At 45.7% G+C, this 15,201-nt stretch overlaps 1 protein-coding gene across 1 annotated transcript in view; it reads left to right on the top strand.

The window, feature by feature from the left end:
* TBC1D2B (TBC1 domain family, member 2B) overlaps positions 1–15,201 on the top strand; it is a gene marked incomplete at its 5' end in the record, with an annotated part of 91,310 nt that overhangs the window by 10,571 nt on the left and 65,538 nt on the right. The window contains one exon of the mRNA XM_010843404.1: positions 10,489–10,642. Within this exon, the coding sequence (XP_010841706.1) occupies positions 10,489–10,642 (154 nt within the window). The remainder of the gene's footprint in view (positions 1–10,488; positions 10,643–15,201) is intronic.

The following is a 15,201-nucleotide window of genomic DNA, read 5'->3' as shown; positions in this document are numbered from 1 at the left end:
CCTTGGAAATCCAAAATAACCTTCTTTCTTTCTGTTTTTTTTTTTTTTTTGCTGCACCTTGGGGCTTGCCAGATCTTAGTTTTCCAACCGGAGATTGAACCCAGGCTATGGCAGTGAAAGTGCCGAGTCTTAACCCCTGGATTGCCAGGGAGACCCCAGATACCCTTCTTTAGATTTAAGGAATGAAAATTCCTTCATTATGAACAGGTATTGCACATCCTTTTAAGATATGACTGAGTCAGACTATCCGTGCAGTCTCAGTCGCTTTATACGACTTAGCAGACTTAGTCTGTATTCTCCTTGTGGCTCCGTGGTGACTGTCGGTTATGCAGTCGGCCCTGACCCTTTGGGGAGGAGCCCAGAGTTCACAACCTAAGTGGGCAACTGAAGTGCTGTGTCATCGTCATGTATGCAAGATAGGTTCTGTAAGAGATATCAGATGGCCTCCTAGATAGGATGTGTGAACTAGATCTTGAGGAGTGAGTAGGCATTTGCATGTGGGTTTAGTGCAATAGGAGCAGGGGTCATTGAAGCTCAGCTGGCTTCTGTGCGCCTGTTGGGTGGGGAAAGAAAGGCTCTCGTCCCGTGGAGTGTGGGGCAGCGTGGATCAGGTGACCATGCCACATTGCTCAGCACTTGGGAGCCACTAGAGAGTTCTAAGCATGGGACAAACATATGATTTTGTTGGCTGCGTGTAAGAGAGTTTGGGGAGGGAGGCTGAGGACAGCAAGACCAGTTAGGATAGTCTCGCAGAGGCCCGAGGTTGAAGAACCAGAGGAACGACAGGGAGCGAGAATCTGAGAGACTGACGAAAGGGTCTTTCAGACTTAGAGACCTTGTGATCCTTTTATGTTGGAGAACAGTTCCTTTCTTCTGCATATTTGTTTATGTTTAGTCTTGTTATTGCTCACTGTAGTCTATTTTAAAAGAAATGTCTTTAGAGCAGAACTGTGGCTCAGAGCATCCAGTGGGAGAACTTTATAGCCAATTGATGGTCATGCTGTCTCCAACCCAGTAGGACTGTGCTGACCTCACCCATTCCTTTGATGTCCTGAGGACCTTCTGTACTGTCAGAGAGCCCAGCCTCTGATGTGGGAGTTGTCTTTATCCAGGAAACCAACATACTATTTTTATTTAGTGTGCATGTGTGCTCACTCAGTCATGTCTGACTCTTTACCACCCCATGGACTATGCTCCTCTAGGCTCCTCTGTCCATGGAATTTTCCAGACAAAAATCCTGGAGTGGGTTGCCATTTCCTACTCCAGGGGATCTTCCTAACCCAGGGGTCAAATCCACGTCTCCTGCATTGGTAGGTGGATTCTTTACCACTGTGCCACCTGGAAAGCTTTATTTTTAATTGCTTATTTATTTTTGGCTACACTGGGTCCTTGTTGCTGCATGCAGGCTTTCTCTAGTTGTAGTGAGTCCAGGCTACTCTGCAGTAAGCTGTGCGTAGGCTGCTCATCGCAGTGGTTTCTGTTGTGGAGCTCAGGCTCTAGGATGCGTGGACTTCAGGAGTTGTGGTGTGTGGGCTCAGTAGTTGCGGCTCAAGGGATCTAGAGCTCAAGCTCAGTAGTTGTAACACATGGGTTTAGTTGGCCCATGGCATGTGGAATCTTCCCAGACCAGGGATTGAACCCGTGTCACCTGCATTGCAAGGTGGATTCTTAACCACTAGGCCTCCAGGGAAGTCTGGCAACACACTTTAAATTGAACTTGGCTGTTGTTGAGGTCATCAACATTTCAGTATCTGAGAAAAACCATAGAGGAACTTCTAGATTTCTGCTGAAATGTTGAGAGGATAGACTTTGTCTTGGACATGCACTTCTCCTTCTTCCCCTTGATAGTAGGGAACACAGACCTGGGTTTGAATTTTGACTGTGCCAACTGGCTGTGAGATCATGAGTGATCATGATAATATGGATAGTTGATGCCTAATGAGTAGTTAGTGTGTGCCAAGCACTGTTCTGAACTTAACACACATCAACTCATTTAACCCTCATAACAGCATAACGTGAAGTAGATTCCTGTTATTCACATTTTACCAATGAGAAATCTGAGGCACATTAAGTAGCTTGGCTATTACAGCCAGCAAATGGCCGAGCTGGGATTTGAACTCAGTTAGGCTCCAGAATCGGAGAAGGCGACAGCACCCCACTCCAGTACTCTTGCCTGGAAAATCCCATGGATGGAGGAGCCCGGTAGGCTGCAGTCCATGGGGTCGCTCAGAGTTGGACAGGACTGAGCGACTTCACTTTCACTTTTCACCTTCATGCATTGGAGAAGGAAATGGCAACCCACTCTAGTGTTCTTGCCTGGAGAATCCCAGGGACAGGGGAGCCTGGTGGGCTGCTGTCTATGGGGTCGCACAGAGTGGGACACGACTGAAGCGACTTAGCAGCAGCAGCAGCAGTAGGCTCCAGAATCCAGTAGGTGATACTTTGGGCAAGTGGATGATACCATCTTGTGAGATTACTATGAGCTTTATTTTTTTGTTATGAGCTTTAAATGATAGTGTGTATTAAGTGTTTAGTACAATGTCTGGCACATAGTAATCATTTACTTAATAGTATCTAATACTGTTAGTAATATGAATGTAAACATTATGAAATAGTCTATATAATTTTTTTCCATTTTTGTAAAGAAAATTGCCATGTGTATTTATGGATAGAAAAGTATCTGAAAGGATATACTCCAAAGTGCTGACTGAGGTTATTACTGGTGATATGGTTATGTACATTTTATTTTCTTCTTTGTTTTGCTGTGTTTTTGAGATTTTCCGCAGCAGACGTGGGTATTGTTATTATTTAAAATAAAAGTCTACGGTTTGTTATTGGGTTTTGTTTTTGTTTTTTAAAGCTACGGAGGCACTCCCAGGCATACAGGAGCTCTTTAAGCGCCAACAGAGTGAGGTGTCCCTGCAAGGCTATGGAACTCCACACTGTGCTCAGCAGCTTGGAGGCTGTTTGGTCTTTTTCTCACTTTGTCTTTTAATTTTGTATGGTGTTTTGGACACACACACATTTTTTGCTGCTGTCTTTCTTTTGGAGTTTAGACAGGTGTTTACATTCCTAGAGAACAGAAATGTTACAGCAGGGATTATTTCCATGTTGCTGGAGTGAGTGATCAAGCCTGTGGAAATCAATGCCTCCCTGCTGCTGCTCAGCCTGGAGTCAGGTCCCTTGAGTTGCCTGTGCAGGAAGCAGCTGTGTGGCTTACAGTCTGAAGCTCTGCCCTCTGAGGACGTGGGGCTCAGTCCTGAGAGGGCGTTGGTTTTCCTTGTCCACAGCATCAGGGTGCACGGCATTTGTCGTGGCTGCTGGCTGTGCTTCAGCGTGAGCTCTTCAGGAGTTCTCTGCACAGATCTTCCTTGTCAGTTTCTGATGTGCCGATGGCTGGATCAAAAGTCACATCATCCCTGTGTGACTTGAAAATTTGGCAGAAATCTACGCACCTGTTGTTAACAAGATACAGAAAGAGACAGAAACTTTGATTACAAAGGCATCGTCTACTAATTTAAATGGTTTCTATTTTGCATTTAAATCTTGAATCAATGTTGACTTTATTTTCTTTTATGTTGTGGCCTAGGTTTCAAACCTATGCCATAATTCTTAATACTTTTATTTCTTTCCAAAATTTTAGCCAGTTGTCATAATGCCTTTGTTTAATAATTAATACTTTTTCCACTGATTTGATTTGAATGCTGCATAAATATTTTTATATCTACTTAGCCCTGTATTTTGATTCTCTGGCAGTAGAGTACTGGTTTAATTATTGTGACTTTATAATATGCTTACCCATTTGGTAGGTCAAAGCCTCACAACTTGTTTATTTTTTCAGAATTCTCAAAGGTTAAACTTCAGATTAATTTTGTAATCTCTTTGGTATGCTTTGAAGAACTTTTTAGAATTTTGGCTGGATTTTTTTTTTAAGTTTCTACTGATACATAAGGATTTCTTAAATATATACCTATGCATTTTATGTTTTGTGTTTTTTTTTAATTTTTTAATTCTTAAAAATTTTTTCTGCACTGTGTGGCATGTGGGATCTTAGTTCCCTGACCAGGGATTGAACTCGTGCCCCTCTGCACTGGAAGTTTGGAGTCTTAACCACTGGACCACCAGGGAAGTTCCACGTTTTACATTTTGATTGTATTGTGAACATGTTTTTGACTGTCTCCTGCAGGTGTAAAGGAAGCCATTTGCCCACCGGGAGGGTCTAAGAGCCAAGAATTGACCAGGTCTCACCCAATACTCTGCCCCTAATGTTGACTGCTGCATTGGCCTAAGTCAGGCTCTTAATAAGTATTTGCCAAGTGAATGAATAAACATCTCTATGTATGTGGTGTTTTCTTCTTTTGGATTCTTTTAGATAGATTCCTAGGAATGGAGTTTTGGATCAAAGGAGATGAGCATTATTATAGCTTCTAAAATGTGCTGAGTCTTGGTAGATGGAGGTTCTTTACCAAAGGGCTGGAGACCCAGATGGTAAGAGGGCTTGGGTCAGTTTGTGGTGCAGTGAGAATGCAGCTAGGAGATGAGGCCTGACTCCTGTGTATGTGCACGGTTGCAGCTCTGGCCCCTGTGCCCAGTAATGTGCTTGCCTGCCAGGGTAGGCCCTTAATAAACATATCTTGAGATGAATTAACTTTATTGTGGGACTTTTCAGAGCACCAAGGAAAGAGCTAGGCTTGGAGAGAGGGAAGTCCCTGGGGTCCAAGGGCAGGGACAGGTGTCTGGAGTCCATCTCCCCAAGAGTTGACTTCTGGGTTTTGGGCTTTTGGTGGTCTGGGCACAAAGGCTTGTGGGAACAGCTGGGGTGTCACATAGTTCTCCTCGCCAACTGTCAAGGGCTGAATTCCACCTCAAGCTGGACGTGGCATGGCCTGGTTTCCATTCTCTGAACTGGCATCTCAGGTTATGGCGCCTAAATGCAGCAGATGTCTGTCATCTCAAATCTGTCATCACGCAGTCCTTGTCTGCCCTCCCAGCTCCCCAGGACATTCCTGCAGCTGTGTAGGGACAACCAGAATGGCTTTCCCATATGTTTGGCTTGATTTCTCATGTTGGGATTGGTGCCATATTTGAACTAGAGTTTTAGCCGTTTTGAGGCAGTAGCAGTAGCTGAACGTAGGAGAGGATGAGTCAGATATTTGAGTGTTTAACTGTATTCCAGGCACTGTGCTAGGCATCTTGGACCATACTGAGGCCAGAAGGTTTTGCCTCTGCCTTCAAGGAACTTAGACTAATGAGAACACACAGGGAGGGCACCACTGCCGTGGGAAGCTGTCCTGGGCTGTCTAGTGTTCTGAGTTCCCCATTCTGAGTGTGCAGAGAACATTCAGGCTCAGGTCAGTAAGCCTTATTTGCATTTTGAATTGGGTTTTGCAGACTGAGTAGGAGATGAAGAGACCAGTGTTTATGGGAGACTCAGGATATGACCCTGGTGAGCCTTCAGACAACAGATGTGACATGTGGCCTGTTGGATGCTTGTCTGGCATCTGCTCTTATTCTCTTCTGAGCTGTGAAGCTTTGCCTCATTTCTGCTTTTTCCAGCATGGTTGAATGTCTGTCTGGTTCTCCAGAATGTGGGACTAAAGCATTTTAAATGGTGATTTGGGTAGGGTGGGGCAGCGATTGATCCTCTCTGGGTCATGCTGGTGGTGGTGATAAGCCTCAGCACTGTCCGGCTCATTTGTCACCAGGTGGGTATAGCTCAGTGGAGGGAGTTCTGGTGATGGACTCCTTCAGGTGCCCTGTGTGAATGAAGACAGATCCCTCGAGGGTCCTACTTGCCCTCCTCTGGGAGAGGGCAGGGAAGATTCTGAAATGTGAGCCATCAGCTAGGCCAGCCAGACTCATTCTTTTAGGTCTCCAAATAATGTTGGCATCTCCATGGATATTAACAGAGCAGGAGGTGGTTGGGGATATGGGGGGTACTTAAAGAAGAAAGTTGTTTGAGTCATAAAGTTCTGTGGGAGGTGAAGAATGTTGGCTGCCCCACTGTCAGGAGCCCCATGCCCATGGCCATCCCTGAGGGCATTCCCACCTGCTGGGTTTCCCACCTCGCCAGATCTCCTGCCAGCCTTGGCTCTCCCAAATGGTACTTGCCATCATTATCTAGAACAGCCCCATTCAATACAAATACGATGTGAGCCAGATACATACTTTTAAGTTTTTGGATAATCACATTAAACAGTGGAATTCCACTGTTTAACAGGTGCAATTATTTTAACTAATATACTTTATTTAATCCAGTGTACCTATATTTTATCATGTGGCACTAGCCATATTTCACATGCTCACAAGCTGTGTGTAACTAGTGGCTACTGAGTTGGCGGGGCAGATCACCAGACTGACTTGCATGACCGACTAAGACTGGAGCAATGAAGAGACTAGTTTGTGATTCTGCATTTAGTTAGGACTGAACAAGGCCAAATCTCAGTTCAGTCTGTTTAAAAGATATCAAGGGGAAACACAGAGGCTTTGTGGATTTCTGCTGATTTTGCTGTTTTACTTTTAATCCTGTCCTGTCTTACAACCTGTGTGTGCTTCTGTCTCTGGGCCTCAGCTCCCTGAGGGGAGGACCTCTGGGGGCTTTTCTGCCTCCTTGATCTTGGCACATGCCTGGGAGCCATGTGCCCCCAGCAGCCTTTCACAGCTGCTTGGGGATTGAAGTCAAGATACTTTTCCTGATTTCTAGGTTTTTTTCTTTTTCTTTTTGAAGAAAACAAACCCCAGTTAATCTTTGTCTTGAGATAATTTTGCTTGCCTTATTGACTAGATTTCTGTAACATGAATAATATGCCAGATATTGAAAGCATGTGATCTGAAAGTTTAGCCCCAGGAATTTAGTAAGAGATGATTAAGAGGTTACTAATTGTTCCTCAGTCAGATTTAATACTCAGAGATTTAAAGGGGGAACAGCTTTCTTTTCTTTTTTTAAAAAAACTTGTGCTTTAATTGAGTGATCGGTTGGCTGCACTGGGTCTTCGTTGATTTCGCACAGGCTTTCTCTAGTTGCGGAGAGAGGGAGCTACTCTTGGTTGCGGTGTGCGTGCTTTTCATTGTGGTGGTCTCTTCCGTTGCAGAGCGCTGGCGTCCATGGTTGGAGCACGTGTGCTCAGTAGTTGGAGCACACAGAGTCAGTAGTTGTGGCTCACGGGCTTAGGTGCTCTGCAAGCCAAACCTGTGACTGCTGCATTGGCAGGTGGATTCCTATCCGCTGTGCCACCAGGGAAGTTGGGAAAAAGCTTTCTTGTAACAGGCATATTTCTCATGGTGCCAGCATTTCAGGAAACAGCCAGAGAGGTCAGTGCTTAATCTGACTTCTCCCTGGGACAGGATTGGGGGCCAGGCATGGGAACTGGTGTGAGGACCAGAACACACACATGCACATGCACACACATGCACACACTGTCAAAACACACACACTTTCCCCTAAGCTGGAGGTTGGGAGACGAGGGGCTCAGTATAGACTCTGTGAAAGGAGGGAAGGGGGAGGGGCTGGGTGGGCTTTGGGCTCTGACTGGGCTTTGTCCCAGCCCCTTACTCTTCCAGTCACTCTCTCCTCTTCTCTGGGAATGCTGCGTTCTCTTTGTCTTGCTTCAGAGCCAGGCTGAGCCCCCGCTGTGCACCCTGCGACCAGATTGCCACTCAGACTCCAGCTTGAGGGCTCTTGGGCCCTAGCTAATCTCCTCCCCTACCTGAACCCTGGCCCCACCCCCTGCTTATCCCAGCCTCCCCCTCCCTCCATTCCCCTGCCAGCCTCCCTGTCTGTGCTCTCTCTCCTCGGCCTTTGCACACACTCTTCTTTCTGCCTGGAGCTTCTTCTTTCTATCTTGTCCTTCTGGCCACCACCTGCTTCCCCTTTAAGACCAAGATCATGCATCACTTCATGATTGTTTGTTCATTCATTTCTTCACTTATTTATTCAACAAAAATGTGTCTGGCACTGAGCTTGATGCTAGAAAAATGGAGACATCTCAGAGTTTATGTTTATTGGACAAGAAAGACATTAAGCTCACAGTATGAACCTTTGAATCTATAGGTAGCAGTTTTCTTAAACTTTCAGTACCTGACCTTGTCCCATTTCCTCTGCTTGATTAATTATCTTCCCTCAGCATCTCCAGTCACACCAGCCCCACCTTACCCTCTCTGACCTCTGTCTTAGCACTTAAAACACTCTTGAAATCACTGATTTATTTTTCCTATCTTTCTCACAAGCCCTGATTCCAGGTTCCTGATAGATGTTAAGAGTAAATGTTGACTGAATGTATGGATGAAATGATGACTTGGCTAATAGTTGGAGGGATTCTCTGTAGGATACCAGCAATCATAAACTGAGTGGTTTTCCTTCCTAGGGCCATGCCTGCAAGTGTCACTAAAAAGAATCCAGGCTGTAGCCAGAGCACTTGGAGGTCGTCCTTTGCTTGTGGACGGTAGAGGTTTGATCTCTGACTTGTCACTTGCTTTAAGCCTAAGAGCAGTTGTCCAGATTGCCTCTGACCCTGAGGCAGAATTTATAGGTTCTAAAACCATGGGGTCTGATGTCTGTACCCCTTACTGGATGCCAGTGGTTGCCACCATAATTGTGCCATGGCATCCTTCTCCTTGGGGCTCCTTTGTGGGGGCAGCCTGGAGACCTGTGACCCACACTTGCCATCTAGTTTGTTAGTTAATAGCTAGGTTCATCATTTTGAGTTCCCTCTATATCTTGTTTTTTTTTTTTTTTAATGTATATAGTGAAGGTCACTGTGGTATATAGTTCTTTGAGTTTGGACAGATAAGTAGAGTCGGGTATCTGCCCCCATTGTCATGATGCAGAGTAGGTCACCCTCCCCCCACCACATCCTCTCATGCTGCCCCTTTGTAGTCAGCCAGCCCTTTCTCCCAAGCCCTGGCAACCACAGGCTTGTCGTCTGTCCCTATAATTTTGCCTTTAGAAGAATGTCATGTAAATGGAATGTGTATGTAGCCTTTGGGGGCTGGCTTCTTTGATGTATGCATGTAACATTCATCCATGTTGTGTGAATCAGTGGTTTGCTCCTTTTTACTGCTGAATAGTATTCCATGGTATGAACGTTCCACAGTTTGTTTATCCGTTCACTGGATAAAGGACATTTGGCTTGTTTTCAGTCTTTGGCGATTATGAATAAAGCCTCTGAGCATTTGCATGCAGGGTTTGTGTGAATATGTATTTTGTATTCCTCTGGGGTGAACACCTAGGAGTGGGGTTGCCAGGCCATTTGGTAGGTGTATAAGGAACTGCCACCCCGTTCTCCAGAAAGCTACTCTATTGTATATCCCCACCAGCAAGGAAGGAAAGTTCTAGTTGCTCTGTGCCCTTTCCAGCCATTGATATTGTCTGCTGTTTAAAAATATGGCCATGGTCATAGATGTTCCATCTAGTTTTTTTCTTTTTAATTAATTACTTATATTTATTTGTTTATTCTTGGCCTCACTGGGTCTTCACTGCTTCGTGCGGGCTTTCTCGAGTAGCAACGAGGAAGGGCTACTCTCTTGGTGCAGTGCGCAGGCTTCTCACTGAGATGGTTTCTCTTGTGGGACATGGGGTCTAGAGCTCAGGCTCAGTAGCTGTGGCACGTGGGCTTAGCTGCCCCATGGCATGTGGGATCTTCCTGGACCAGGAATGGAACCTGTGTTCCCTGTATTGGCATGTGGATTCTTAACCACTGGACCACCTGGGAAGCACACCACCTAGTTTTTAATCTGCAGTTTTCTTTGCTCACTTTCTTAGGTGCTGACAGGATTTAAATACTGTTATTAGATTTGATTTGGCAAGGATGTCATCCATACCTATGTGAGATGTGGTTTCCTCAGATAGAATTCATAGGTACTCAGAACGAAAGGGCACTGAGAATATCAAGCCTTCCAAAAACCTTTTGAGGAAGACAGTAAATTGTATCATTCTGTAATTTCAGAATTTAAAAAGATTTCTTATTATTAGGATTAAATTCTTTATGTAAAAGTTGCTGTTTTCTTGACCATTTGTAGTGAACGAAAATTACTGATCTTGAAATTTCTTTGAGTTGTTCTTTTTAAACATAATTTTGTATATTTATTTATTTTTGGCTGTGCTGGGTCTTCGTTGCTGTGTGGGCTTTTCTCCAGTTGCAGCAAGCAGCGGGTATTCTCAAGCTGCAGTGTGAAGGCTTTTCATTGCAGTGGCTTCTCTTGTTGCGGAACACGGGCTGTAGGGCATTTGAGTTTGAGTAGTGTGGCGCATGGGCTTAGTCGCTCCAACTGTGGGATCTTCCCAGACCAGGGATGGAACCTGTGTCCCCCTGCATTGACGGGCAGATTCTTTACCACTGAGCCCCCAGGGAAACCCCTCTTTGAGTTGTTCTTAACTCTCCCTGCCATGTGTCAAGGTGTGCAGTCTGTCCTCACAAAACTTTTTTTTTTTTTTTTTATGCTGTTTATGCTCTTGGTGACCATAACACTTTTTCCCACTCCCTCTTGTAGGCCCCTAATCGTCAGCTCATGACTTACTGGTTACAAGAGCTTCAGCAGAAGAGGTGGGAATATTGCAACAGCCTCGACGTGGTAAAGTGGGACAGCAGGACCTCCCCGACGCCTGGGGACTTTTCTCAGGGCCTCGTGGCCAGAGATAACACAGGTGGGTGAGGGACGGGGGCTCCCGTGTCAGTGCCTTTTGCACTGACGTTCCATGTATTAAGTCAACTTAGCAGAAGAACTGAGAATGAGAATGATGATGATGATGCCTGAGGAAGGGCAGCATCCCGTAGTTACTGAGGGCCTCTGCTTTCATGTACAGACTGTACTCAAGCCCAACAGCACCTCAGGAGTCAGGCAAAGCTGGTGCCTGGCACCCTACAGCGATGGTACTGCTGAGGGCAGTGGGCAGTGCACCGTCATGCTGAAGTCCAGTCTGACCCCAGGGCCAGCCTTCTCTCCACTCCCTCTGAAGGTGAAGCACCAACACCCACAGTCCTGTGCACAGATGTGTGTGCCCACTGGGAAGATGTTCTCAGAGCTCTCACTGTGATTCACCGATGCTTCTTGGGAAGACGTTAAACCAGACGATAAAACTCTGGTTCTGTTTTATCTTGGACCTGTGGCATTTTCACAATTCATGCTAAGCCCTGGCCAGTTGCAGTGTGGAGATAAAGCGGTTTTATATTTGAATATCAAAAACATTAAAGCCCCATGATCGTCTCACAACTGTTTGGTTGCGATTACCATATTAGAAGAGTAGGCGGATAGTTATTCAAAGCCCACCCGTCCAACCTGGCTCCTGCAGGGACTGTGGAAGTGGAGATGGGGGGTGCTGTACTTGTGGCTCTCTCTTCATAGAGGGAGCAGGGCAGGCCCAGAAATAGCCAGCCCCTGGGCCCTGAGGTAAGGTGTGAGAAGGCCAGGCCATCACACCAGCATTTCTTAAGGAGTGCACTTTGGAATTTAGCTGGAATGGGTGGTTCTCAGGCCTGTAAAGAGGTGTGGTGCGAACTTTTTAACACCTTCGAGACGTTCGCTCGGGAGAGCACAGGCTACTGTAGATTACCGGTGACCTGGCAACGTGTGCAGCTGACTAGTGGAAAGCCTTCTTGGACTTTTAAAATTATTTTTCCTCCAAATTCCTGTTTTACTGCCTACCTCGTTTTTAACCAGTCAGCAGGTTAACCCTCTGGTCAGTGAGAAATTACCGTATACTTCACACCTGTTAAAATGCTATGCAGCGAGAGTTCTTAGGTCATTTTCATGGATGACTTAACACCAACAATAGCAGGAGCTGAAGGGATGCCTGCCTTTTCAGGCCAAAACCCCTCTATGTTTAGTTCACATGTCTGCTCATTGATGACTGAGTTTTTTAAAAAGCCACTATTTTAGAGCTTTAGACCAAAAGAATCTCCATAGCTCAGAATCAGTCACTGGGAATGTTTGGAAACCCTGCCGGGAAGCCGGCAGTATTCAAGGCAGTAGCCTTTGGCACAGGCAAGCCTGGCTTTGCCTTGGTTCCTTTCTTCTGAGGACACCAAGTGTTTCCATCTAAGGGAGACTCAGGCATTAGACTGAGAGGAGAGCCACAGGAATGGCACCCAGCCCTGCAATCCCTTCATAACACAACCTGCCTTCTTTTAAGCTGAGGTGCTGAGGCCGGGGAGCCGGAGAAAACACCTGCAGCCCCCCTTGGCTCTCTGCATTTGGTTTGGGGACTGTAGTGTGGGAATTTAGAGTTGGCATCTTCTGGCATTTACTCATTCAGGAAGTAGATGCTCATGCCAGGCCTGGATCCCCCTCACAGAGTTTATAGTCCAGCAGAGGGGAAAAAAAGTGAGATCACATGAGAGGGAAGGAACAGGGTACCAAGGGCCATGGATGGCTTACGCACAGCTTTGGGGTGGGTGGGGACCCTCTCTGAGACCTGAGGATGATCAGGTAAGAGCAGCGCAGTGCCCTCCAGGACTAGAAGGAGGTGAGGCTCGAGGAGGAAGGCAGTGGGCAGGGAGCCAAGCTGGGGGGCACACCCAGGGCCAGGGTGGGGAGGGCTGGACTGTGGGCTTGGGCTTCTGGACTTTGCTAAGAGCAGTGGGATGCCTCTGAAGATTTTATGTGTAGAAATGACTAATTTTGAACTTATGCCAATTTTGTAGATAACTTCTGAGAATAAATAGTTAAACTTTGGATGACCAGGTGATTTGGAAGACTGTAGTTATTCAGGAAGACAGAAAGTCTAAAGGAGGTAGTCGAGAAGAAAAGGCTAGATTTTACCCCCTCCCCCATTTTAATCATCATTTTAGATAAAATTGGTTAACAGATAAAATGTGTTAAGGTTTGTCATGGTGCTCTGTGATGTTTCTGAAGCCATGCTAGTAGTCATCTGCTCAGCCTAAATCATGCTAACTCTAGCTAAGATTGAAGACACGTTTTTATTACTCTGATTTGCATTAAAAAATGAAACTTTTCCTACTCTCCTCTCCATGTTACCCAGTTTTTGGTACAGTCTTCATTTGTTGCTAATGTTGTGGTCCATCAGTACTTGCCTAGCACCTAAAGTCAACCCGGGGAAAGATACACGAAATTGACGTTTCCTGGACAGCAGCTCTGTCTAGTGGAGGAATCCCTGTGGGCCTGGGTTTGAGTCTTGTCTCTGATGTTTACTGTTTGTCAGACTCATGAGTGTGAGTCTTTTTTCTCTGTAGTAAAGAGTAGCGGACTGCAGCCTGTGGAAATGAAGTTTTATCGGAACAAAGCACCACTTATTTATTTCATATTGTCTGTGGCTGCTTTTGCACACCAGTGGTAGAATTGAATAGTTGTCACAAGAGCATTTGGCTCACCAGTCTAAAATATCTACTACTATCTGGCCCTTTAAGAGGAAGTTTTTTTCTGATCCCTCCTGTAATGTCTTGAGCGTCCCCCTCTTGTTGAGCCTTAGTTTTTTCAACTATGAAATGGAGATTGTTTATTCAGTCTTTCACTCCAGGCCTTCTTATATTCTAGGCATTGTGCCACTGCCTGGGATATAAAGACAGATAAGTTGTGGGCCGTGTTCTTGGAGAGTATGTGGTCTAGAGAGGGACCCAGACAGGTAAAGAGGCCTGCACAATGCAGTCTGGTAAGCGTAGGGGCCTGAGGTGGGCACAGGAGGCTTACCTACACTTGCGTGTTGGAGGGTAGGATGTTGGTGGTGTCTGCGAAGGCTTCCTGGACTAGGAGATGACTGAACTGAGTCCTGAAGTCAGGTAAGAGCCAGCCTGGTGAAGCAGGGAGTGGAAAGGCCTGGAGGCCCTGGAGATCAGGGCCTGATGCACATGTAGAGAGGGTGGGCAGGAGTGTCAAAGAGAAAGCTGGATGGATGATCAGGGACTAAACCTGGAGGGGCTTGTAAGATAAGCAGCAGCACGACCAGTGATTGGGTTGGATGTGAATTTCAGATGATTAACCATGGCTGAGAGGGGGAAGAATGGATTCCTCAGCAAGAGGAGAGGAAGGGAGACCAGTTGGAAGGCTGGTCCAGCCTAGAAATCACAGTAGCGGGTAGCAGCAGAAAAGATGGAAAAAAGTGTGCAGAGTTGGAGATTGTGTAGTGAGAGAATTGGAGGATTAAAGGTGGGATTAGCTTTCTGGGAGCAAGAGGGCAGAGGGTGCTGTCCAGGCCCCAGGCCCAGGCAGTTGGCTGGATGGGATTGGGAGGAATACTCACCATAGCCTTGTCCCCCACCTGTCCCCACCCGCCATAGTTCTCTCATGTGGATCAAGTGGGAAACTGCGTTGTTAAGTGTAAAGATATACATTATATATATACATTGGAATATACATTATATTCCAATCCCAATATACATTGGAATATACATTATATTCCAATCCCAATATACATTGGAATATACATTATATTCCAATCCCAATATACACTGGAATATACATTATATTCCAATCCCAATATACACTGGAATATACATTATATTCCAATCTCAAAGAAGGGCAATGCCAATGAATGTTCAGACTACCACACAGTTGCACTCATTTCACATGCTAGCAAGGTAATGCTCACAATCCTTTAAGCTCTAGGCTTCAACAGTATATATAAGCTTCCAGATATATAAGCTGGATTTAGAAAAGGCAGAGGAACCAGTGATCAAATTGCCAACATCCGGTGGATCATAGAAAAAGCAAGAGAATTCCAGAAAAAAACATCTGCTTCATTGACTACACTAAAGCCTTTGACTGTGTGGATCACAACAAACTGTGAAAAACTCTTACAGAGATGGGAATATCAGACCACCTAACCTGCCTCCTGAGAAATGTAGGTCAAGAAGCAGCAGTTAGAACTGGACATGGAACAGTGGACTGGTTCAAAATTGGGAAAGGAGTACATCAAGACTATATATTGTCACCTTACTTATTTAACTTTTATGCAGAGTACATCATGCAAAATGCTGGGCTGGATTAATCACAAGCTAGAATCAAGATTGCTGGGAGAAATATCAATAACTTCAGATATGCAGATAACACCACCCTAATGCAATGGCACCCCACTCCAGTACTCTTGCCTGGAAAATCCCATGGACGGAGGAGCCTGGTGGGCTACAGTCCATGGGGTCCCGAAGAGTCGGACACAACTGAGCGACTTCACTTTCACTTTTCACTTCATGCATTGGAGAAGGAAATGGCAACCCATTCCAGCGTTCTTGCCTGGAGAATCCCAGGGACGGG

Source organism: Bison bison, unplaced genomic scaffold, assembly GCF_000754665.1.
Source record: "Bison bison bison isolate TAMUID 2011002044 unplaced genomic scaffold, Bison_UMD1.0 scf7180017864181, whole genome shotgun sequence".
Classification (NCBI taxonomy): domain Eukaryota; kingdom Metazoa; phylum Chordata; class Mammalia; order Artiodactyla; family Bovidae; genus Bison; species Bison bison.
The sequence above is the reverse complement of the archived record's forward strand: the minus strand, read 5'-3'. Positions and strand labels throughout refer to the sequence as shown.